This window comes from Myotis nattereri (assembly GCF_964212035.1).
Source record: "Myotis nattereri genome assembly, chromosome: 19".
In the NCBI taxonomy this organism is placed as follows: Eukaryota; Metazoa; Chordata; class Mammalia; order Chiroptera; family Vespertilionidae; genus Myotis; species Myotis nattereri.
Genome location: NC_138095.1, coordinates 14,401,028 through 14,426,950, shown reverse-complemented (window position 1 = coordinate 14,426,950; position 25,923 = coordinate 14,401,028). Strand labels below are relative to the sequence as shown.

Here is a 25,923-nt window from a genome sequence, read left to right as displayed (position 1 = left end):
TAGAAGTGAGAGAATGCCAGTTCCAAGCTTAGGCCTAAAGAAGAATCACATGTTTTTGTTTGCTCTCGTGAGCCTCTGCCACTGCCATGAGAGAAACATACCTACCTACTGGTCCAAGGAGGATGAGAGACACGTAGAACAGAGTTGCTCCAACTACTCCATAGACGTACAGTGAGAAGTATAGCTGTTCTAGCTACCAAAGCATGAAGTAAAGATGCCCAACTGAGTCCAGTCTAAATCAGCCAAGTTCTAGCTGACCTGCAGATCTAGGAAAACAAGTGGTTGCTTTAAGACATTAGACCTTAACTCTAACCCGTTTGGCTCAGTGGATAGAGCGTCAGCCTGCAGACTGAAGGATCCCAGGTTCGATTCCGGTCAAGGGCATGTACCTTGGTTGCAGGCGCATCCCCAGTAGGGGGTGTGCAGGAGGCAGCCAATCAATGATTCTCTGTCATGGATGTTTCTAACTCTCTATCCCTTTCCCTTCCTCTCGGTAAAAAATCAATAAAATATGTTTTTTAAAAAGATATTAGACCTTGGAGTGGTGGATATGCAGTATTAGTGTATCAATAACTAGCTATACACTAGCATAAATACAAGCCAGTGAGAGATGGGGAAGAACCTTGAAGATGTTGATGGTAAGCTTACAGGATCAAGGGGAGGAAGAAGTTACTAGAATTAGGAGAGTCGCTTATAAGGGAGGATGTTTGACAAAAGCTATGGCCTTTGGTAGAGGGATAGACAACCCATAGAATCCAAGGAGGGAAGCAAGGGGAATAAACAACTCCGCTTGCTCTCTTATTAGCAAATCTAGAAGGCAAGGGAGAACCTTGAGGCAGGCTGTTAAAAACGTTGCCCCAGCCTGGCTGGCCGGAGTGGCTCGGTGGTTGAGCATCCACCTAGGAACCAGGAGGTCATGGTTCAATTCCCCGTCAAGGCATATGCCCCAACTAACCAATCAGTGGAGACTCTGGCCCTGAAAAGCCACACCTGGAAAGCTGCTGAATATTCTATTGAGATCTTCCCCTGGGACTGCCCCTCAAATCTCACCCTTAAAACCCTTAGGATGGAGGACCCAGTGCAGTCTCCCTTCAGGAGCATTTCCCCTGCTCCTTCCCTCCTCCTCCCCCCAGGCCTGTCACCTTGACCTTCCTCACTTCTAAGCTCCAAAGGCCCTTCCTTTACCTCTATAACTTGTTTCCTAAGCCCATTTCTTCTATGGGTTACTTTTTTCACCTCTGTGATTTTATAAATATGCTCTCTTATAGTTTGAGTCTGGGCTCTGCATTCTTTTCTAGCCAGAACTCAAGTACTGAGGTTGCTGAACCCAGGTCCAGTCTAACCCCACCAGCCTCACACCTGGTGCTGTGCCTGCTGCCAACAACTTGATGGGCTGTTTGTTGAGGAGCCCTCATGTCAGTGCTGTAGGTCAGATTCTTCAGAGAAGAACTTTGTAATCTCTCATTGGGAAGGTTAGGATCTTCTGCCCAAGCTCAGGGAATGACAGGTAAAGGGGCCTGGAAGTTTCTGACTCATGGTCACTCTTACTCTCTTTTGGGATGGTGCCTCTGGCCTCCAATGGACCTATTAACTTCTAGTCTACAGGCTGTTCTGTTTGTTCTAGACTTCAACCTCCCGGATTCTGCTAGGATGAGGATGTGGGGCAGGGTTCCCAATGGCAAGAGATGAAAAATGAATCTAAGGATGTCAGTGCCTCTCAGCTTTTACCCAGTTTTCTTTTATTTAGCCTCCCCCCTTAATATCTGTAGTCCCAGTGCTAAGGATACTGACACTGCCTGTTCCTGTGCCTGTGTGACTTTTGTGGTGCAAATTGCGTTGGTTCTCAGCCTTCCTCACTTTGGGTTTGGGATTTGGTTCTCTGAGTTCTGCTGAATCTGGTTAACAGCTTTCCAAACTTGTTGATTTTGTTTCAATTCCTGATGCACTTAATTTTTTAAAATCATTTTTTGTTGTTTTAATGGAGTTGCTGGAAGATACAGAATTAGAAGCATATGTTCCGTCTTTCATCTTAATCCAGAAGTCTCCAATCCACCCTTCTAAGGAAAAAAAAGAAAGAACAGAAAGAAATCTATTTTGATTCCCATCTGAATTTGTCACCATCTAATCAGGGGACAGAAAATTTATTTTAATAGGTAGGATTTAATATAAAGAATTGTTGCTCTAGCCAGTTTGGTTCAATGGATAGGCCCTCTGCCCCCGGATGGAAGGGTCTCAGGTTTGATTCCAGTCAAGAGCATGTACCTTGGTGGTAGGCTTGATCCCCAGCCCTGGTCAGGGCCTGGTTGCAGGAGGCAACTGATCGATGTGTCTCTCTCATATCGATGTCTCTCTCTCTCTCTCTCTCTCTCTCTCTCTCTCTCTCTCTGATTCTTCCCCTCTCTAAAAATAAAGTGAGGACTAATAACACAAAAAAGAATTGTTGACATGGTGACTGAAAAAGCTAAAAGAAAACTCAGCTATTTCAGAGATAGACACTGCGGGACGCAGAGACCACTCCTGTGCCTGGAGGAACAAACAGGAGTTGGAGTTACTAAAACTTAGAAATGTGGTGAAAGGGCCAGGAAAGCTGAGGCTCGGCTGGTGTCTATGAGGGAAGGTGGGGAGGCGAGGCTGGCTGCGAGTGTGGAAAAGCTGGACTGGAAAACTGCTTCTGGACTGAACGGCTCTGGAGTGAGGAAGAAGCAATGTTAAGTAGAATCAACAGGCGTAGGAAACCAAGAGGAGGTTTAACAGAAAGGAGCATGTGCCATCCTCCTGCTCCAGGCTTTAGGTCCCTCCCTCTGGCCCCCGTTGTCAGAGCCCCAAAGAGACCCAGCTGGCCAAGGAAAAATGTGGCGTTCAGAGCCCAATCCCAGCATCACCACGCCAACTGGAAGGTGGGCTTGAGGCTGAGGGACAATAGCTTAATGGTATAGTCTACCCTTTCGGCTACTCAAATTCATGTGCCCCCTACTAGACAGAGTTGAACTTCCACACAACAAAAACCAACTCTATGTTTCTATCTTCTTACAAAATCATTTTCATTCTCCAAGGAGAAGACACAAGGTCCAAGAGCACTTGTATTTATATGTGGGAGATAGTCTCACTATTTCTGAGCGATATTAATTACTGACCAAATTCAGTAGTAGCCTGAATGTTCTGTTTCTAAATACTCTCTTTTGACCCTAATTTTTCTCCTTGGTTTGCCTCAACTGGTTCAAAATTTGAGTTGGGAAGAGAGGGGTCTTATATAATGACCTTGTTAAACACTAACAGGTATGCTTATGGTCAGCAAGTTTATTAGCTCTTGTGCCAATTTACTACATCCATCCCCAAAAAGAGTATCAGTGAGTTCCAGTTGTTGCATATCATCCACTTAGCATTGTCAAACCTTTAAATGAGAACTTGGGTCTCACTATTGTTTAATTTACATTTTTCTTATGGAAGAGGCTGAATTTCTTTTTTTATATATGCTTCTTGAACTCAGGTTTCCTCTTCTGTTCATATTTTTTGCCTATTTTTCTATTTTTGTCTTCTTAATGGTTTGCTGGAATTCATTAAAAATTTTTATGAACCATATAGATAAGGACAGAGGACAATGTTAAAAAATCTTCATGTTCCTGCCACCCAGTCCCATAACATTGTCTTGTCTTCATTCATCGCCTCGATTCTTAAAAAAGAAATTTCTTTAAAAAAAGAAATAAAACACATACACATATTTGATACCCTTTTGGCCCCCTCTCCATTTCTCTTTCTTCTCCATTCCTCCCACAATAATCACTATCATAAATTTAGTGTTTATCATTCCCATGCAAAGTTTTTGTACTGAGTAGGAGTTATATTCTGAATACTAATCCTTTGTTAATTTTATGCATTTTGAATTGCAAATACCTTCTCTCACTCTGTGCTCTGTTTTTCACTTTGCTTATGGTGTTTTTGATATATGAAAGTTTTAAATTTTAATGTGATCATATGTATCAGATGTTTCTTTTATGGTCTGTGTTTTGTGTGTGTGTGTGTGTGTGTGTGTGTGTGTGTGTGTGATATTTTTAAAATCCTTTCTCATCTTTCCTGCACTCTTGTTGCAAATGTATATCTTATCTTCTTGATGAAAGTCTACGCTCCCTGGAAGAAAGGGTCATGATTTACATACTTCTCTCATTTTCTACAATGTTAATTCCAGTAACTTCCAACTCCTCTTCTTTCTCCGCATCTCCAGCTCTAGCTGCTGCTCATTCTAGTCACTATCTGTGTCCTCTTTTCTCCTTCTTCTTCATATCTGTGGTCCCTCTTACTATTCTTTAACACAGCACTCACAAGTTTAGAAGAATATCAGTTACAGCTGAGAACTATTAAAAATTAAAGGGAGTCCTAGCCATGTGGCTTGGTTGGAGCATTATCAGTACACCAAAGGTTTTGGGTTTGATTCTTGGTTGGGGTGTGATTGGGAGGCAACCATTCTCTCTCTCTCTCTCTTCTTTCTCTCCCCCCCTTTCTCTCTCTCTCTCTCTCTCTCTCTCTCTCTCTCTCTATCTCTCTCTCTCTATCTCTCTATCTCTCTCTCTCTCTCAAAAATACACACCAATAAACCTATCCTCAGGCGAGGATTTAAAAAAATTAAAGTGACTAATTGGCTCACACAAGTGGAAAATCCTTGGGCTTCAGTTTTGATTCAGCAGATCACTGACATAATCACTAAAGGAACAGATACGGTATCTGTCTTTTTGCCTTACTTCCTGCTGGGTCAGCTTTATTGTAAAGCTTGTCCTCCCTTGCAGCCACATGACTTTTTGATGCCTAATTCGGGGTTTCTCAACCTGACACTGGTGACATTTGGACTGAATAATTCTTTCTTGAGGGAGACGGTCTGTCCTGAGCATCGCAGGATGTTAAGAAGCATCCCTGGCCTCTATTCATTAGATATCAATAACACCCCCCCTTCCCACCCTGAGTTGTAACAACCCAAAGTGCCTCCAGCCATTTCCAAATGTCTTTTGGGGGACGGGTGTGACATCACCACTGGTTGAGAGTTTTTCTCTTAATTAGATGAGCCTACATCATCCATCTGGTTCTGAAACAATGAGGGCCTGCTGAGGGTTGGAAAGTGCTGATTGGGTTAATCTAATTTGTACTTATCTCTAGAGCTGTGTCAACTCTTGGTCTATGTTTACAAAGGGTAGAAGCCAAAAATAAAAGCTAGGTACTAGTAGAAAGGGAGAAGGCGGAAGTGATACTGAATAGTCAGGAAATGGCTACCCCAGAAAAATCTGATATTAGACCAAAGTGGCAGCTAAGTGATCATTATTTCTCTCATTTTAATATCTGATCATCAATTAACCCTTAATCCTTACCATTAGCTCTTCATTCTAGTAGAATGGGGGAAAGGAGAGATGGCGGGGAGAGGGAATTTCTGGTGTCTCTTTTTAAAAGGCCACTAATTCTATCATGAAGACCCCACCCTCATTACCTCCTCTAAACCTAATCATCTCCCAAAGATCTCATATCCAAATGCCATCACATTAACTGTTAGGGCTTCAATATATGAATTTTGGAGACACAGTTCAGTACATAGTATTACTATTTGGAATTTTGGTAATTATAATTCAATTAGAGAAGAAATATAAATATATATATATTTTTATTATAAATTAGCCCCTGACCAGCTGGTATGCCCATCACTGAGTTTTTGGATAGATGATATTAGAGGAAGCAAAGAGTTTTTAAATGTGCAGGTATGTCAGATATTTTCAATTTACCTGTCATAGGTCAGGTTGCTGGGAATGGTTTTTGAGACCAATGGTTTGAAGAGTTTGAGTAGAGGTGGTTTTTTGGAGAGTGCATTCAGGAACAATACATGTAAGGATAGTAGGGAAGCAGGACTGGATAGAGGGTGAAGTTGAACTGTAATAAATCCTATAGCTGAGAGTAGAGCTGTCTCAATTTGAGGCAAGGGGCCAAACCCTTTTACCACAGCAGTGACTTGTCCTTAGATACAAGCTGTCCCCAGGGAGGGTAAAACTCAAGATGACCCACTCCCTAATGCTGAAGGCAATTCCTAGAAAGGGTGTAGCCTTTAGTCCTGAAAAAGAGGGCAGATCTGGGCAGCACACCACAGCCTTCATGACACTACCCAAGCAATCTAAAAGCAAAGGACTCTAGCTTGTGGCCAGTATGGCTCAGTGGTTGAGCGTCCTATGAACCAGGAGGTCATGGTTTGATTCCTGGTCAGGACACATGTCCAGGTTGCAGGCTCGATCCCCAGTAAGGGCCACGCAGGAGGCAGCCAATCAATGATTCTCTCTCATCATTGATGTTTCTATCTTCCTCTCTAAAATCACTAAAAATATATTTTTTATAAAAATAAATAAATAAAAGCAAGGGATTCTAAATTCATTATTGGGATAACACTGCAAGCATATTTTCTATTGTTTCAGGATTTCAAATAAACAAGTTTTCCTGATACCTTTAAAAATTGGTTTAATATCTGGTTTATCAAACTGAGCCCGACGTTTTAGTAATAAAATATTAAATGCTGGTCAGAAACCTCTGAGACAGGTGTCTTTGGGGCTAGAGTAACGGCAGACTTCATATTGTATCTGACCTTTAAGGGTAGTATGTTTATACACTTCCCATGGTGACCTCTTGGTCTTGGAATGTTGATAATTCTTTGCTAGGGCGACTAGTAATGCGTGTGATGACACATAAGATGTTAGTTACAATAACGTCACCACCCAGCAGGCTTTTATTTTTGGCTCTACACAAAAAACACTGCTTATTCCCAAGAAAATCTCATTCACAAAAATAAGGTCACATTCTGAAGTATTGTGTTTTGCCTGTTTGGTCTCTTCTGAGAGCCCCCCAGGCATAAATGTCACTCTCAGTGGCTATATTTGTCAAAAGCACTTCAGCTTGCAAATGAGTTTATCCACATCACAAATTGGTACAAAATGGGTCATCGTTATATGTTTATTACAGATACATACGGCCACCCCAGAACAATCTGATGTTGGGCCCAAAGTGGTAGCTAAGTGATCATGATCTCTCTCATTTTAATATTTGCTCAGGGGAGGAAAATAGGACTAAAAATGAAAACCCTAGTCTATGTGTGTAACGTGCTCTTTAGACATATCCTCAGGCCAAGAGAGCTGCATGTAGGAAATCAGTACCTGGCTCCTGTATGGCCTCCTCTCCTTCCCAGTAAGCAAGAACATGGGAATGATTTTACAGGAAGAAAGCCCACAGTTTTTTGTTTTTTTTAAAAAATATATTTTATTGATTTTTTACAGAGAGGAAGGGAGAGAGATAGAGAGTTAGAAACATCGATGAGAGAGAAACATCGATCAGCTGCCTCCTGCACATCTCCTACTGGGGATGTGCCCGCAACTCAGGTACATGCCCTTGACCGGAATCGAACCTGGGACCTTTCAGTCCGCAGGCTGACGCTCTATCCACTGAGCCAAACCGGTTTCGGCAAGCCCACAGTTTTAAGAAAATGTGGTTCCTGGTGAAAAGCTTCCAAATGTTAGAAAACTCAAGTTGATATGAGGAATCAAGAGAAACTACTGGGCGAATTTTATAGAGAAATTAGGAAAGTCACTGTTCAGTTGGTTTGAGAACAACAGCAAAGGGGAATGATGTGTTTAAAGGCAGAAGGACAGCAGGACCTCAAGAACAGCCATATCTGGACCTAATGTATATCCTGCATTTCAAGGAGTTGGTGGACCTTTCAGGGGTCTTGGGAAAGGAGTGAATGTATTTTGCACGTGAGAAGGAAGAGCAAATGGCGCTCAGTTGAATTACTGGTTCTTCACAAATTTTCACTACCCTCTAGTAGCGTTATGGGCCCATGGGGTCGTCGCTATGATTGCAGGGTGAGCAGTGTGTTCCTCCCCTCTTGACTTTGGGCTTGGTCAAATGACTTTCGTTGGTGAATGAACTGTCAATGGAAGTATTATGAGTAAAAGCTTGAAATATTCTTCCATTTTGGCTTTTCCTGCTTGTGCTTCTGTGACCACCATGAGAACAGCATGCCTTGGGTAGCCCTTTCAGCATGGGCTCAAATAGGACACATGCCATAGAGATACTATAATTTATCCTTGGGCTCGCAGCCTGAAACAGACCTTCCCCAGCCAACCCACAGAGCCTCAGCTTAGAGCACCTTAAACCTGAACCTAATCTTAGGTCTGGAGTTCAGCCTAGCTCCAGCTAAAGTGCTTCTGATCCACAAACGCCTGAGAAAAATACATCACTGTGCAGCATTCATGTGGCAATGACTGAACGACCAAAACAGAGGTAATTGCAATAATTCTCGAAGGAGATGGTGGAACTACCACCAGGGTAGTAACAATAGAAGAGGTCAGATTCTGGGTGTGTTATATAGATAGAGCCTGCAGGTCTTGCCGATAAATTGTAAATGGGGTGTGAGAGAAAGAGAGGAGCCGAGGATGAATTCTACCTTTTTGGCTTGAGCAAATTGAAGAATAGAATGGTCATTTTCCGGATTGTAGGCTCGATTCCCAGTGGGGGGTGTGCAGGCTCTATGTTGATGTTATTCCCTCATCAACGTTTCTCTCTCTCCCCCCTCTCCCTTCCTCTCTCTAAAGTAAATAAAAAACATATTTTAAAAAAACCAACTCCCCAAGAGTGTTATTCCTATGTGTTGTTAAAAAACCACATTCATGGCTCTCTACCTTCTCCTCTTCCTATTCCTCCTTCACCAAAAACATCACTACCATTAGGTCACTACGTAGGTGTGTGTGTGTGTGTGTGTGTGTGTGTGCGCGTGCGCGCTGGAAAGCACAGTGTTAATCACTTTACAGGTATAACAGAATGATTGCGTAAGTTAACCGGTGTTCCCCCCTCCCCCTCCCGCTGATTATATACTCACTAGGGGAAAAAGTCCTTTTTCTTCTGGTCTGCTTTTCAGGACTAGGAAGCTGTCTTTGCATTACAGAAATTCTGGGTCCCGTTGATAATCCCCCAAGCAGGATGGCTTTGCGAAGAAACGGGGTTGGAGGGTGGTTCGTTGATGCCATAGGAATGAGCAGCTGGGTTTTTTTCCTCCAAGTCTGGGAGAGGGGCGTTAAGGATGGAAGGAAGGGGTCCAGTGGATATTAGAGACTTGTGTTTAGCTAGCACGTAAGTGCTAGGAAGACCCTGGAAGCGGGGAGGCTGTCCGGAGGTGAGTGCAGAGTAGAGAGTGGATGCCACAATCCCGAGAGCAGTGGTATATGCCACCTGTGTTTCAGTGGCAGTCGTGTGGGTAAACGTCTGTTGTGGAGCCTGGGAGTTTGGGGGAGACCACTCGTTATGCACACCGTATGGCTGGTTTTAGAAACTCCTCAAGGACGAGCCTCCGGCATGTTAGTGAGCTTTGGGGACCAATGGCGGTGTGACTGTGAACTGAGGGAGGTATAATGCTAGATCCAAGCCTGGGACGTCCGATGTAGTGCAGACAGGAATCCAAACCAGCAGGACACCACGTCGGTCTGCCTGATGAGGCTGTATCTTTGTGGTAGACGGCAACAGCATTGTATGGGAAGCGTCTCCTTTCCATTTTCTTTTGGGAAAGGAACTGTATCTTTTGGTGTAAGACACGAGCCTTGCAGTTTCTTGAATATTCAGGAGTGGGGAGGCCTCAAAAAGGAGACATTGAACTTTCTAAAAATAAGGCACCAGGCTTCGTTTGCCGAAGTTTGTGATTTTGTGATGAAGGTATTACCATTTCTACATTAGAGAAATGTGGGAGGCCCGGCTGGCATGGCTCAGTGGTTGAGTGTCAACCTATGCACCAGGAGGTCAGGGTTCGATTCGCAGTCAGGGCACATGCCCGGGTTGTGGGCTTGATCCCTAGTAGGGGGGCATGGCAGGAAGCAGCCGCTCAATAATTCTCTCTCATCTTTGATGTTTCTCTCTCCCTCTCCCTTCCTCTCTGAAATCAATATTTTTATGAAGTTATGATAACTTTCATTTTTTTCAAATATGATGCATTACTTTTATTGTGTTGTTCTGGAGAGCAAGATAATAAAAAACTGTCAGCTGCATAAATGTAAGAACAGATATTCACTACCAAACCCCAGCACATGAATTCTGCTCCATACAGCTTTTAATGAATGACTGGATGCAGGCATGCCAGATGAAAACTTACGAGGACGCAGATTTTTGACTCAGCCTATCTTCTAATAATTCAAGTTATTCTAAAATTAACTGGACTACCCTTGAAAGGCAGTGAGATTCTCTATCACTGTGTGTGAAACAGGAGCGAAAAGACCGTGGTCAGGGATGTGGTGGAGAGGACTTGTTCATTAGATAATGGTTAGCCCACATAACCTCTGAGATCTAAATCCAAGGGTCTCTATACATAGACTCGGAGAAGTAGAAATAGGACTTATGATCTCAGGGAAATCTTCAAGAGGCATGTGTTCAATGGCATGTTTATTAACAATGCCGATGACAGACTTTCACAACAGCAGCCAGTGTTACTCCACCACATCGAACCTCCCTTGCTAAGAAAAAAACGACAATCACAACATGGGTGATGGATCTGAATTCTTTTCATGTTTTCTGGGGGGGCAAAAGCGGTCTCCTCAGTTGTCTTCCTGTGTTTTCTCTTCAAGCCCCTCTTGTTTCATTTTCTTCACCTCCTCTCTGGCTAAGTGTCCCCGGAACAGTGCTTGGATTTTGACAGCAGCCAGCTCCTCTTTTTCCTTATCTTCATCTGAAGAGTCCTTCAGGGAAAGGAGAAAAAGAGACTTTATAAACATCCCATACAGTATTTTTTAAAGATTTTTCACTTTTAAATTTTATTTAAAAAAATATATTTTTTTATTTTCAGAGAAGGGGGAAGGGAGAGGGAGAGAGAGAGAGAGAGAAATATTGATATGAGAGTGGAACGTGGATTGGCTGCCTCCTGTATGTCCCCTACCAGGGATTGAAGCTTCTACCCAGGCACATGCCCTGACTGGGAATCAAACCAGCAAACTTTTGGTGCACAGGACAACTCCCAACCAACCGAGCAATACCATCCAGGGCCCCATACAGTATTTTGATGCCATAAAAAAGAATGCATACAAAAAATAGTGCATACATTTAACCAATTTAGGGATGTAACCATCGAGATATGTTGTTTCCTGAGGGAATTTTATATATATATATATATATATATATATATATGTATATATATATATATATATATATATATATATAGTCACGTTGTCTATGTACCAAATGATAAATGCCAAAATAGAAGGCATTGTGTTTTGTCATTCTTTAATATGTCTCTACATTAAATCATGGTTGCCAACGTTTTCCCTCCAAAATAGCTCCTATTTAACAGTTTCCTGAGCAATAACATTTTTTTTTGGGGGGGGGTGGGGTAGGTAAGAATCCTTGAAGCATGGTAAAAATGTCAAGAAGAATAGCAAATGTGCAGTTTCAAAATAATCATGATTATATAAGATGAATTAGTGTTAATTTCTTAATTTCTCAATAACTAGCTAACCAAAAGCACGCATTTTGAGTTCCCGAGAGAAACCTACTTAGTCCAATAATGTCAGTTTCAGTATGATTGGTTTAACTTTTGTGGGTGTGTTTTTGTTGTTGTTTTTTGTTAATCCTCAACGGAGGATATTTCTTCATTGATTTTTAGGGTGAGTGGAAGAGAGAGGGAAAGACAGAGAGAAACATTTATGTAAGAGAAAACACATTGATTGGTTGCCTCCTGCACGTACCCCGACCAGGGGAAGAGCCCGCAACCAAGGTACTTGTCCTTGACTGGAATTGAACCCGGGACCCTTTGGACCACAAGCTCTATCCACTGAGCCAAACTGGCTAGGGCTGATTTAACTTTTGTATCTAGCTTTTGGTTTGTTTGTTTATTAAATTTAGGTGTAATTTACAGACAGTGAAATGCATAGATCTTAAGTGTATAATTCAATAGGTTTTGATATTTTAAATTATAAAAGTGATACACACATTTAAAACTTACCACTGGTAGTGAAAGTTTTCTCCCCTTTCCCAAATCCTACCCCTAAGAGGTGACTATTATTGTGGTTGCGTGTATATATTCTTCCAAAGTTTACCGATAGACAAAGTATTCATATGGGTACATGTGTGCCTTTTTGTTTTAAAGATGAGCTTATGCTATTCACAATGTTCTGTTACTACTTTTTCATCTAACAACATAGCTTGGTTCCCTTCATCTATGTTACTATTCAGGATATAATTCTGCTCATTCTTTTTTTCGCATAACACCACTGTATTACATTATATTGGTGGGCGCTGACTTATTTACTCAGCCTCCTATTGACAGAGCTCTGGGTTGTTTACCTCTCCTCTCCCTCTAGACAATAATGAGGCAAAGCTAGCTCTCATTTTTGTTGGTAATCCTCACTCCAGAATATTTTTTCCATTGACTTTTAGACTTTTAGAGAGAGTGAGAAGGGGGAAAGAAGGACGGGGGAAGGAGGGACGGGAAAGGAAGGGGAGGAGAGAGAGAGAGAGAGACATTAATGTAAGAGAGACACATTGATTGGTTGCCTCCCACACGTGCCCCCCACCAGGGGCTGGGGATTAAACCTGCAACCCAGGTTATGTGCCCCTCACCAGGAATTGAACCTGTGACCTTCAGTGCACAGGTGGACGCTCCAACCACTGAACCACACCAGCTAGGGCTCTTAAAGTTTTAAATGCAAACAAAATGGTATAAAGTCCTCTGAGATGATGGCTCAATATGGACAAGTAAATTATCCTGAAGTTGGAAATCAATGGGATCTCAGCTCAAACTCATGAAAAGCTGTGAAAGGGCACCCAGTGAAGATGTAAACAAAACTAAACTCCCTTCCTTCTTTCCCGCCCTCCCGCTGCATCCTGAGCCAATGTCAGGCTAAGTTGTCCTGATATAATTCTGGAATAATTTGTAAAGGTTATAGGGAAAAGTCATGTCCCACTGGACAGGAAGTAAGGCATTCCTTGATGGGGGGGAGTGTCCATTTTAGGTGTCAATTACTGGGTAACCAACTGGGACATGAAAAGGAACTCAAAAGCCTGGCCTCCAACATTGGGGAGAATGAGCTCTTCTTTCTCACTAGGCTTGGTCCTCTTGCGTCTGGACTATGAAAATTATAGAGAGTGATATGCTGGTAAATGCTAAAACACTGGATCTCCAGGAAAAAAAGTCCTGATTCATTCCACTTGTCATGGTCTTAATATTCCTTCTATGGCTGATTTCAAGCTACCAAAGTGACATTACCAAGCACAGGGTTGTGGAGAGATGTACACACTCCCCTCCTGAAAGCTGAGAACTGGCGCTAGCGCACCAGGGAATACAGGACTCATATGGTATCTACCCAGGTCTCCTCCTCAGATGTGGGTGTCAGGCAGGAAGTGTTTTTGTAGAGGGCAATGCATGGAAGGTAAGACACATTGCTTGCGTAAAGCCATTTCATTTGGTTGCGTAATTCCCAGTGAGTTTCCTTTGTCATCTCGAAACCTTTGCCACTGTGTGGTGGTAACATCATCACTGAGCGAAAAGCTCCCAAACTGGAAAGTGAATCTGAAGGGTCAAGCATGAGGCTGGCGAGTTCTGCCTGCTCTTCCCCTTGAGGAGATTTTTCCATCTGTTGATAATCTTGGGAAATAAGATTTTCTTTTTAAAGGGAAGAATGAATTTTTCTTTATAAGAGGCATGCCTAAAAATGACCTGCCAGTTAGTTTATTACTGATGTTAGTTATCTAGAAAGCAAAACCACAATTTTAACATGGATAATAGACTAGATTCATATTTAGAGTATGATTATAAATTGAGTGATATTCTCTCCTATAGCGCATGAAAAATTGAACTTACTAAGGCTGTGACTGGTGTCTCCACTTTCTCAGATGCCTGAGACTTTTCTTTCTCGGCTGGTTCTTGCTCCTGGAGAGAGAGGGAAGAGGACCAAATAGGCAATGTTTCAAAAAATAGCAGTCTTGGATCAAGCTGCTTAAAGGTAATTAAATATTACGTTAAGTTATTGAGAAGAAGTGGTAATTAAATACATACTGATTTTTAACAAGGAAGATGGGTGGCAAAAGAATAAATAAATGAAAACTCTCAAGGGAATATGCATAAGTATTAAAGATGAAGGAACTGGTAAAAAATGTTTGCTTTTGAAAAGTATATGACATTGTTTTATATTCAAAACAAACCATTGTTTTATACTAAAAGTAGATGGGATGCTGTAATGAATCCTGAGCAAAGTATAAAAAAGTGGTGCCAATAGTTTCTAAAATAGAAACAAAATAAATGTCACTGTGTTGCATAGTGTGGAATCCAGTTGACTTTTTAATGAAGTTTGTAGATTTTAAATCTAAGTCAAAAGAGTAAGTTTTGTTGTGGGGGATGATTTAAATAGAAAAACGGAAGCCAGCTCTGCCTGCTTTTACATGGTTATGGAATCTTTTTCCAAAATAGAGACATTGCTAATTCCCAACTTATGGGAACAGCTTCCTTAATCCATAAAATAAAAAGGACAAATAGGCTAATCAAATGAAGTCTTTAGAATTCAAAAGAGAAGAAAGAGCTGATAGGCACCAATATTTTAAAATTTTCAACATTTTCCTTTGATTCCAATAAAGCATGAACACAGAGAATCTAGTTAAATGGAAATAAACAGAACATTTATCTTATCTGGCAGGCACAAATGGATGGAAACTCACTACTGAACTCATGGAATAGGTGACAGATATTTCCCCAGGAAATTCCCCAAATCTACTGTGGAACACCATCAAAACTTGAGCTGTGTTAATTCCTTTTAATTCAAATATGTGTGGGTGCTTTGTGGCTAATGGTTTATCACTGCTGTCTAGAGTAGTGCATTCTCAGACTTTAATGTACCTACATTTTACCTTTGGGGATCTTGTTAAAATTCAACTTCTGATTTGTAGACCTGGGGTAGGGCCCTAGACTGAATTTCTACCAAGTTCTTAGTTGATGCCAATAATGCTGCATTCCACACAGCCTTTCTCAACCAGTATTTCTTATCTGGCCCACAGAACACAGAATATTTTGAGTAATTATTGTCTCAATTCTCTTCAAAATGATGCATTAACTATGGTGAAATGATGAAACATTCTTGATACAAAGGAGAGAAATTGATTGCTTACATGAAATGCGTGCCTTCCACTTAGGGCTTAATTATGTTAAGGAAACTTGGTGGAGAAAGACTGGTTCTAAGAACCAGTACAGAGAAGATAGGTTTAGTCTTGGAACAGATTAGCTTTATACAGAAAATTCTATCTACCATTTCCATCTTTAATTCTATTCAGTCTTTTGTAAGTGCAATGACAATGGAATAATTGGACGAATAGTGTTTTATTTTATGAAATATTCATTAATCCAACAAATACTTATCATCTGCTACTGCTAAGCACTGATGCCCAATAAAATTTGAATAAATGAGAATAATTATTCTATAACTTCGATTACATTCTTCCTGTTGATCATCTTTAAATTTACACTCTGTATCTGGTATGATTCAGATACTTTAGAAAAGAATGTCTCATCAGAAAGAACATTACAATTAAGAAGCTTTAATAAGATATTCTGGGTGCCTCTCACAATTTATATGAGTCCGGGAAGATCCCAATAATCTCTGTTTTGGAGACAAGGAAAAGAAATAACCAAATCCATTAGTTTCACAGGACCATACCTTGAATGCATGGTTGTTATAGAAGCGGTCGTCCACCTTACTTCCCCATTCTGCTGGATCGAAGTTGGTTTCTAAATAATAAAAATATAATGATTTTGGATTTATTTTGAGTTCATTAAAGTAAATCTAAAGTAACACAAAATAAGCTTTTTCAAATCACAGGTTCATTGTTGCCAGTTGAAAATTTTATTGCTGTTATACATAGCTTAGCACTGCAGATATAACCAGTGATCATTAAATATATGCTGATGAATTAAACATTAGATGAGCCATTGGGTATATTTAGAAAGGCAGTAAAAAACTGCCTTTACAAAATTTATAACAAAATGGGAAAGAGAGAGAAAACAAATGCCAATACTTAAATATAAGTATAGAAAGTTATAAGCATGAACTAGTAAACACAGGAAAATGTATACAAATAAATGCTAAATAGTAAGGAAGTTTGGAAAAGCGAAGGATGAGAACATTTTTGAAAAAATTGAGGCATATTAGCTTGGCCAGCGTGGCTCAGTGGTTGAGTGTCGACCTATGAACCAGGAGGTCATGGCTGGTATTACTTTATCTACAAATATTTATTTCAGTATGCATCACTAAGATATAGACACAATATCATTATCATACCTGAAAATACCAACAATAATTTCTTAATATTAACTACCCCAATTCCTCCCATTGTCTAATATTTTTATTTAATTTTTACTGTTGGTTTGTTTGAATCAGAACCCAAACAATGGGCACACACAGCCTTTTATTATGACTTTTACATCTCTGCTCATTGAAAGCTCCCTACCTCCCACCCCATATTTTTTCCTTGCAATTTATTTGTTGATGAAATTGGGTCATTTTCCTTTGGAGTTTTCCATAGTTTAGATAGTTTTTATTCTATTCCCATGATGCTTTTTAACAAGTTCCTCTGCCTTTGAACTTTCTATAGACCAGTGATGGCAAACCTATGACACACGTGTCAGAGATGACATGCAAACTCATTTTTTTGGTTGATTTTTCTTTGTTGGATGGCACTTAAATATATAAAATAAATATCAAAAATATAAGTCTTTGTTTTACTATGGTTGCAAATGTCAAAAAATTTCTATATGTTAAGTTAGGGTTTTTCAAAATGCTGACACGCCGAGCTCAAAAGATTCGCCATCACTGCTACAGACTGATCTGCAGTTCAATTTGATTCAGGCCTGATTGTTTTGGGCAAGAATATAGGTAGTGCAGTATAATGCTGTCAGGAGATACATAGTACCTGATTGTCTCTCTTTATAATTTTTATGGACCCATTGATGATGATTCCTTAGATAATTTCTTTAGGTGTTGCATAATGGCAGGGCTCTAATTTTATTATTACTTCATTTTGGAGTGCTCAAAAAACAACAAAAAACTTTTCCTCATCAACTATTTGGTTACCCTGAAATACAGTTCTTACAGAAAAGGTAGGTTAAAGGTTTGATTCTTTTCCTTTATTTACGAATTTTCAGAATAAACAGTGGGTTCCTTAGGATTCTCTTAAGGAGCTTCTTTATTTATGTATTTTTTTTACCATGATGAACTCATGAATATTTAACAAATTGGATGAATTTCAATTCATTGCATTTATTATTCTTTTTAATTCTCATCCAAGGATATTTTTCCATTGATTTTTAGAGAGAGTGGAAGAGAGAGGGAAAGACAGAGAGAAATATGTTTCTCTCACATTGATTGGTTGCCTCCTGCACAAGCCCCTACCAGGCCCAGGTTGGGGAGGAGCCTGCAACCGAGGTACGTGCCCTTGACCGGAATTGAACCCAGGACCCTTCGGTCCACAGGCCAAGACTCTATCCACTGAGCCAAACCAGCTAAAGCACATTTATTATTATTTTTTTTAAATTTTGTTTTATTGCTTAAAGTATTACAAAGAGTATTACATATGTCTCCTTTTTTTTTTTCTTCCTTTGACCTTCCCTCGGCCTTCCCTACCCCCCAGTGTCTTGTGTCCATTGGTTATGCTTATATGCATGCATACAAGTCCTTCGGTTGATCTCTTACCCCCAACCCCCACCCCTCTCTGGCCTTCCCGCTGTAGTTTGACAGTCTGTTCGATGCTGCTCTGCCTCTGTATCTATTTTTGTTCATCAGTTTATAATGGTCTTAATTATCCATAAATGAGTGAGATCATGTGGTATTTTTCTTTCATTGACTGGCTTATTTCACTTAACATAATGCTCTCCAGTTCCATCCATGCTGTTGCAAATGGTAAGAATTCCTTCTTTTTTACAGTAGCACAGTATTCCATTGTGTAGATGTACCACAGTTTTCTAATCCATTCATCTGCTGATGGGCACTTAGGCTGTTTCCAGATCTTAGCTATGGTAAATTGTGCTGCTATGAACATAGGGATGCATATATCCTTTCTGACCGGTGTTTCTGTTTTCTTGGAATATATTTCTAGAAGTGGGATCACTGGGTCAAATGGGAGTCCCATTTTTAACTTTTTGAGGAAGCTCCATACTGTCTTCCATAGTGGCTGCACCAGTCTGCATTCCCACCAGCAGTGCATGAGTGTTCCCTTTTCTCCGCATCCTCTCCAGCACTTGTCGTTTGTTGATTTGTTGATGATAGCCAGTCTGACAGGTGTGAGATGATACCTGATTGTTGTTTTGATTTGCATCTCTCAGATGATTAGTGACTTTGAGCATGTTTTCATATGTCTCTTGGCTTTCTGAATGTCCTCTTTTGAAAAGTGTCTATTCAGGTCCTTTGCCCATTTTTTGATTGGATTGTTTATCTTCCTTTTGTTACGTTGTATGAGTTCCCTATATACGTTGTATTGAGTTCATACTCAATGGGCAAAAACTAAAACCATTTCCTCTAAGAACAGGAACAAGACAGGGATGCCCACTCTCACCACTCCTGTTCGACATAGTACTGGGAGTATTAGCCATTGCAATTAGACAAGAAGAAATAAAAGGCATCCAAATTGGAAAAGAAGAAGTAAAACTGTCCTTATTCGCAGATGACATATTGTACATAACAAACCCTAAAGACTCCATCAAAAAACTATTAGACTTAATAAATGAATTCAGCAACGTAGCAGGATACACATTATTCTTATTGATGCTCTAGTTTTCCAAAACTGGCCAGTAGGGGCTTATTTGGATTCTTAGCTACTCTTGAGTCCTTTGGAAACAACTCTAGTAATCTTTGACAGTTTCCTTATTTTCTGGGATGGCAAGATGTTCAGGCTCTTCTTTGTATTTCCTGCCCAGTTCAAGAAATTACCTAGTTCTCCAAGAATCCTGTTTCCTGGGGAAATGGCAGTTAGAGCCTCTAGTGTAGGCCAAGTATTCACTGGTACTAGGTTGGTCTTTGTTTTGAGGCCTTTCATGAAAATGTATAGAACTAAAAAACACTAATTTTATTTTTTATGTTTTCCCCCCAAAATTTTTTAAAATATATTTTATTGATTTTTTACAGAGAGGAAGGGGGAGGGATAGAGAGTGAGAAACATTGATGAGTGAGAAACATTGATCAGCTGCCTCCTGCACACTCCCTACTGGGGATGTGCCCGCAACCAAGGTACAAGCCCTTGACCGGAATCGAACCCGGGACCCTTTGGTCCTCAGGCTGACGCTCTATCCACTGAGCCAAACAGGTCAGGGCTATTTTTTATGTTTTTATTGATTTCAGAGAGAGGAAGGGAGAGGGAGAGAGAAATAGTAACATTAATAATGAGAGAGAATTATCGATCAGCTGTCTCCAGCATGCCCTCCACAGGGGATTGAGCCTGCAACCCAGGCATATGCCCTGATTGGATATTGAACCCTGACCTCCTGGTTCATAGGCCAACATGCTACTGGACCACACTGGCCAGGGCACTTCTTTTATTAAAAAAATTATATAGTATATTATGAGGTGACATATTTTTTAATTCAAACTTAGGATTACAGGATTTTATTTACTTTATTTATATACATAATATTTTTATATTTATACTAGAGGTCTGATGCACGAAATTTGTGCAAGGGGCTCAGCCTGAGGCAAAGGAGGTGGCTGCCTTGGCCCTTGCAGCCCCGGCTTTGTCCGGAAGGTCACCTGGAAAGATGTCTGGTCTAATTAGGATATTATGCTTTTATTATTATAGATAACTTTATTTTTATATTTTAAATTTTCAGTTCAAATTTAAGATTACAGGATCTTATCAACTTTATATTTGTAAATCATTTTTCTTATGTTAAAAATCTTATTCCTAATTACAGTAGGATAGTTACTAATTTGCTATGTCCTACAATTGTAAAGAATAATTATAGGATAACTGTGTTATAATATTAACAAGAATTACTAAAAATAATTTAAGCTATGTTAAAATTCATTTTGTTTTAAGGCTATAACCATCAGGGATGTACAAATTATTGTGTCATAAAGTCACTTGAAATAATCTGTTTCTGTGTGGTTATGCTACCCATTCAATTCGAGCTAGGTTTGTCTGTTGCACTTTACTTCTAAATTTTAGAAATTAACAATTTTAAAATTTTATTCTATTTTATAACTATGTTAACATTTATGATTTCAAACTCAAGATATATTCAGAGAAATCTAGCTTCTATCTTGTTCCCTCTATTCTGTTCCTTCTCTCTCTAGAGGTAAATGTCATTTAAAAAGATTTAAAATATAAATAACAGCTATGTATTCATATCAACATTATTAGAAAATGGCATACTACACATGCTTTTTCCACCTTACTTTTTTCACTTAATATATCTTGAAGATCACTCCATAGCATCATATAGAGATCTTCCTCATTGTTTTTTTAAGCTGTATATTATTCTATTATGTAGATGTACTCTAGTTTACTCAATAAATGCCTATTATGGGTATTTAGGTTGCTTCCTCAAATAACAATGGAATGAAAAGTGAAGTAGTGGAATTTCTGGGTCATTGCCATTTCCCCTCCTTGGGATTGTATCAAACTAGAATTGGCAAACTTTTGGCTTTTTGCCAATCTGATGAGTAGGGTTGGTAGTGGTGGTGGGGTGGTGGTACCTCAGTGTAGTTTTGATATGGGCCTCTATTATTATGGGTTAATTTAAGTAGATTTTAATATGTTAAGGGCCATTTGCACTTATTTTTTAAAATATTTTTTAAATAGATTTGAGAGAGGGGGGTAGATGCAGAGAGTAACATCCATTGGCTGTCTTCTGCATGCCCCCTACTAGCATGTGACTGGAATGGGAATCGAACCAGCGGCCTCTTGGTGCCATGGGATGATACTCAACAGAACCAAACTGGCCAGGGCCATTTGCATTTATTTTTGTGTAAACTCATATCACTTGCCCATTTTGTTATATAACCTTGTTGGGCTTTTTTTCTCACTGTTTTTACAAGCTGTTTATTTATTAGGGTGATTAACCAGTTGAGATATAAATTGCAAACATTTTTTTCTCAGTTTGTCATTGTAGTTTTATTTTCCTTATGGCAATTTTTGTCATGTAATATTGTCAATTTTATCTCCATCTTTTCCCTAATTGCTCTTGGATTTTTAAAGTAATTATAGCAACTTGGCTTGCAGTCCCCCCCGCCCCACCCCCCATTTTATGTTATAGAGAAAAGTTATCCATTTTTTCTAGTATTTATAGGTTTCATTTTTTAAAATATTTAAATGTTTGATCAATTTGGAACTTATCCTGGTGTATCATGTAAGGAATAGATCAAACTTTATCTTTTTCCATCTTTATTATATCATTTAATAAAAGCCCCCCTTTTGTCTAGTGATTTTAAGATGCCACTTATTTAATTTACTAACATGCTTCCTGTCACAAAAATAAAAATTAAGACTAGTAATTACCTATGAGGAATGCTGGTAAGGAAATTCTTGCATTGTGTGAGAGACTGGCCTAGAGGACTTCATTCTGCCCACTTGGAGAGACTAAATCCTAATACTTGTATCAGGTAGAAAACTCAGCTTTGGTTACATGAGTGAAAATGGGTATGATGCTTAAAACTTTTTCAAATTTTTCAAATAGTCTCACCCATTTTTATTCAAGTTAGTATTCTGAGACCATTACTCTGAATCACCAATTGCTTTAATTACGATCCAGTAACAATGACTCAAATGTTTTGTAATAGCATGTTTTTAAGGTCTAAATTTAAATAAATGACTAAAGACATTTTACACATTAATTTATAAAATAAAGTTATAACAACAAAATTAATGTTTGTTACCCTAAAGGATTTCTCTCAATAGCTTTTAAGTGGCACTTAAGTTTCAGATTGTGCAACAAATATTCAGTGACTGGATATGGGAAAGATGAGCAACATTCAGGAAACTGGCAGAGATGTTGAGCTCTGCCAGGGTACAGCAAGGAAGACAGCGGGTGGAGAGCTATGCAGTGTGTATGGGAGTTGTTTCAATGCAAGCCTTGTGTTTCCTCCTTCTAAAAAGACTTAAAATTGAATGTTTGTTTATTTGCTGTTTCTCTAGGCACCTTTACCGCTCTGCTGGAATACTGTAATCAGAAGTAATGATAACTGCTTATATTAAAAACGGTGGCTCTAGTTACATGTTTTAAATAGACATTCATAGCTGTAATAACCCCCATTTTGACCATTCGGTAGGGTCTTGATAGTCATGAACCTTCAAGGCGAGGAATCTGGAAATTTTATTTATGAAAGTGAAGAAATTGCTTTGGCTCTCAACTAAAGAGTCAGGGTTAGCCTGGATCTTAGTCTCTGAGCGGGATGGAACCTTGCGAGACTAGAAAAAGCATATAAATTATCTTCCCAAGATGGAAGTTCACTTTTCAAAGCACTTTTTCTCTGTGCCTTTATTGTAGGGCAGTTTCATATCCCTCAGCAAATACCAATTTATGTAATATAAGGCGTGTAGGATTATTATTATTATTTTTTTTACCATACTTATAATACCTTCAAGTAAAAAGAGAAAAAATGTAAAGAAAACCACAAACTCTCCACCCAACTGCCTTGGGTGTACGGGAACGGCCTGCTGGGAAACGGAGAACTATCCTAGATGACCCTGTGGGGTCACCGTCCACCCAGTGTGTGCACGAGAAATACAACCAGGAAGGTCTGGGTAACCAACCGGTCATCTTCAATAACGTGAAGTAATGTGATTCGAGAGAACCTGCCAAAAAGGCAGGGGTGTTGTTTCAAACACCAACAACTGAAGCCACCTGCCTCATACAGGCTTTCTGGGGAACAGGGATGGTCTTATGCAAGTTTCACCATAAACAAGTACTTAAGTCTCTCTCTCTCTCTCTCTCTCTCTCTTCTTTTTTTTTTAAATGCCTATATATATTTTTTTAAAGCTTACTCTCTCTCTTCTCTAGAAGATCCTCAAAATATGCTGCTGCAAAAGATGGTATATTTTCCGGTTGCTGCCTCAGAATCTCACGTGTCAGCCCTTCAAGAAGATTCCCAAATCCTTGTGGAATTCGGTAGTGGGTGTTGGAGAATGGAATCGCCATCTTCTTGGAAGGAGCTGCCTATTGTACCTAGAGATTCACCAAAGAGTACTTACTGTCTTTAAATCTGATTAGACTTATGTAATCACAACTATGGCAACAAATTATGTCTGACTACCAAACTTCCTGGCCTTCAGCATTTCCCCCAACACAAACCAAGTCCATCCATTTGTTCTGAAGAGTTTTGAATTCATTAGCAATGCATCAGCCGAAACCGGTTTGGCTCAGTGGATGGAGTGTCGGCCTGCGGACTGAAAGGACCCGGGTTCGATTCCGGTCAAGGGCATGTACCTGGGTTGCGGGCACTTCCCCAGTGGGGGATGTGCAGGAGGCGGCTGATCGATGTTTCTCTCTTATCGATGTTTCTGACTATCTCTCTCCCTTCCTCTCTGTAAAAAATCAATAAAATATATTTTTTAAAAAAACAATGCATCATTATTCATTAGAATATCACAAATGCAGATTTAATAGCTCATTCTTTTTATTTTTTTTATTTTAAAATATATTTTATTGATTTTTTACAGAGAGGAAGGGAGAGGGATAGAGAGCTAGAAACATCGATGAGAGAGAAACATCGATCAGCTGCCTCCTGCACATCTCCTACCGGGGATGTGCCCGCAACCCAGGTACATGCCCTTGACCGGAATCGAACCCGGGACCCTTCAGTCCGCAGGCCGACGCTCTATCCACTGAGCCAAACCGGTTTCGGCAGCTCATTCTTTTTATTACAAAAAAATCACAGATTTTCCACTACGACACTAAGTACCTTTTCTTCCTCTTTAAAAGGTGAGGGTAATGTTTGCCATCTCACAGGAATTTACGGAGAATGGTTGCTAAAACTTCACTTTAAATTGCCTAAAAGACCCTGTTTAGGGTCTAAAATTTAAAAAAAATTTTTTTTTTTTAAAAGTCAGCCCTGGTCGTGGTCCTAGAAATTATTCTAATTTGTTAAACGAGCACGTTTCACACTGTGTCCTTCCCTGGAAGGGGCGAGCGGGCAGGATTCTGCAATCCCAGCCGCCCAAGCTCTGGGATTCCTCTATTTTCTCGTTTTCTCTCGACCAGGTCTTGTCTTCCCGTCTAGGAACCCAAGGGCTGGATGGAGGGCAGCTGTCCGGCCGCGGCCTGGGCGACGGAGCCTGCACAGCCGCTCGGGCCCGGCCTGTTGTGACGGTTAACGCCGAGTGGGGCCGGGGCCGGGGCCGGGGTCTCCGTGGGGCGGTTTCACGAGGCCCGACCGGTGGAGGTTTCTTTAATCCCCTTCCCGAAGGACCAGGAGGTGCGGTACGGAATCCTCTGAGGTTGTGACACGGACCGGGAGGCCCTGCCCCGATCTGAGTGCCCCTGAGCCGATCAGGGGAGCGGAGGCCGCACGTCGAGGACCTGGGACTTCACCACGGCGGCCGGCCTCCCACCGGCCCCGGCTCCCGGAATGTGTCGGGGATCCGGAGAGAATTCGGGAGGCGAAGGGAAAGGGCGAGGTCTCGGTTTTGGAGAAGAAGTGGGGTAAACCGCCTCACCTCTGGCTTCTCCCAGAGCTGGTGCCGATGGTTCCAGTTGTTTGTTCTCGTTGCTGAGGAACCGTTTTTTGTTTTTTTCACTCCACTACGGCGGCCGAGAAGGGACAAGGGGCGCCCTCGCGGACGGCAGCAGACGGCTTCGCGGACGGCACGGCCTGGAAGGGTGGGGTCATGTGGCCCCGCCCACGGGCCCGCCCACTCCAGGCCCCGCCCGTCACAGACCCAGACCCCGCCCCCGCCCCCGCCTGACCCGGGGCTGCGTGACCCGCGCGGGGAGACGGAACTTAGCAATCATGGTGGCGCTGGGGGTCGCGTTGGGGCTGTTGCTGCCCTTAGTCCTGTGGGCCCACACGCATGCAGGTGAGGTGGCCTGGCTGGGCCCGCCCCCGCCCGTCAGCCTAGCGGGCTCCGACCTCCCGCGTGCTCGCAGGCAGGACCCCCACCCACGACCCCTCTCAAGGGCCTGGACCGCTGGTTCCGCTGGGCTATAGCCTCTGCCCTTCCGCTTCCTCCACCCCGTCCAGCGCGCAGGGCAGATGGAGAGTTGGGTTAATCTGAGTTGGGTGGCCCTCGGGGTCTTTGAATAACTGCCGGGGAGCTCGAAGGGGGGTGCGGGGTGCGGGGTGCGGGGAGAGGAAGCAAGTTATATATTTGGAAACAGGTTGCTCAGAGTCATGCAAACCATTTCCGTGCAGCCCTCTCAGTGGAACCCGAGGGAGGGTTTGCTTTAAGGCAAGGAATTAGATGTTACTAGTTGCAGTGGTGACAGGGCTGTGAAGTACAACTCCCTCGCTAGCTCAGAATGTTTAAGGCTCAGCTTTGGTTGCCGGTGCAGCCGACAGATGTCGGTGCGGGGATAATGTGCGTGGCACTGGGGAGGAGGGCGACCCCCTGACTGTTGTCCCCAGGCAGACCCTGTCATTTGAAGACACAAGGCTGGACACTGGGTCACAACTGTCTGCTAGTGCAAAGTGGAAGTGATAATGCTGGGCCTGTTTTTTCCCCTTCAAACACTCAAATAGTGGACCACAGAGATCCCTGTTAAGAATTGAAAGTTGAGCCCTAACCGGTTTGGCTCAGTGGATAGAGCATCGGCCTGCGGACTCAAGGGTCCCAGGTTCGATTCTGGTCAAGGGCATGTACCTTGGTTGCGGGCACAGCCCCCAGGGGGAGTGCAGGAGGCAGCTGATCGATGTTTCTCTCTCCTCAATGTTTCGAACTCTCTATCTCTCTCCCTTCCTCTCTGTAAAAAAT

General features: G+C 41.3%; 2 protein-coding genes across 2 annotated transcripts in view; one reads left to right on the top strand and one right to left on the bottom strand.

The window, feature by feature from the left end:
• Positions 1 to 10,421: 10,421 nt before the first annotated feature.
• On the bottom strand, positions 10,422 to 24,790 carry SPA17 (sperm autoantigenic protein 17). Its single transcript, XM_081113636.1, has 5 exons — positions 24,670 to 24,790; positions 22,999 to 23,179; positions 15,687 to 15,757; positions 13,844 to 13,912; positions 10,422 to 10,727 (listed from the first exon to the last, which is right to left on the bottom strand). Exons 2-5 carry the CDS (start codon positions 23,150 to 23,152, stop codon positions 10,587 to 10,589), a joined length of 435 nt encoding a protein of 144 aa, XP_080969762.1. The 5' UTR covers positions 23,153 to 23,179; positions 24,670 to 24,790; the 3' UTR covers positions 10,422 to 10,586.
• Positions 24,791 to 24,946: 156 nt separating this feature from the next.
• SIAE (sialic acid acetylesterase) overlaps positions 24,947 to 25,923 on the top strand; it is a 40,554-nt gene continuing 39,577 nt past the window's right edge. Inside the window, 1 exon segment of the mRNA XM_081113608.1 lies at positions 24,947 to 25,029. Coding sequence (XP_080969734.1) covers positions 24,963 to 25,029 — 67 coding nt within the window. The 5' untranslated portion in view covers positions 24,947 to 24,962.

Excerpts from the sequence above, each read along its gene's own strand:
- SPA17 (XM_081113636.1), bottom strand. The coding sequence starts at position 23,152 with ATGGCGATTCCATTCTCCAACACCCACTACCGAATTCCACAAGGATTT. Across the intron at positions 15,758-22,998 it reads TCTTCTAGAGAAGAGAGAGA|AAACCAACTTCGATCCAGCA; the intron begins GTAAGCTTTAAA and ends TTTATTATTTAG. Across the intron at positions 10,728-13,843 it reads AGACACCAGTCACAGCCTTA|GACTCTTCAGATGAAGATAA; the intron begins GTAAGTTCAATT and ends CTTTCCCTGAAG.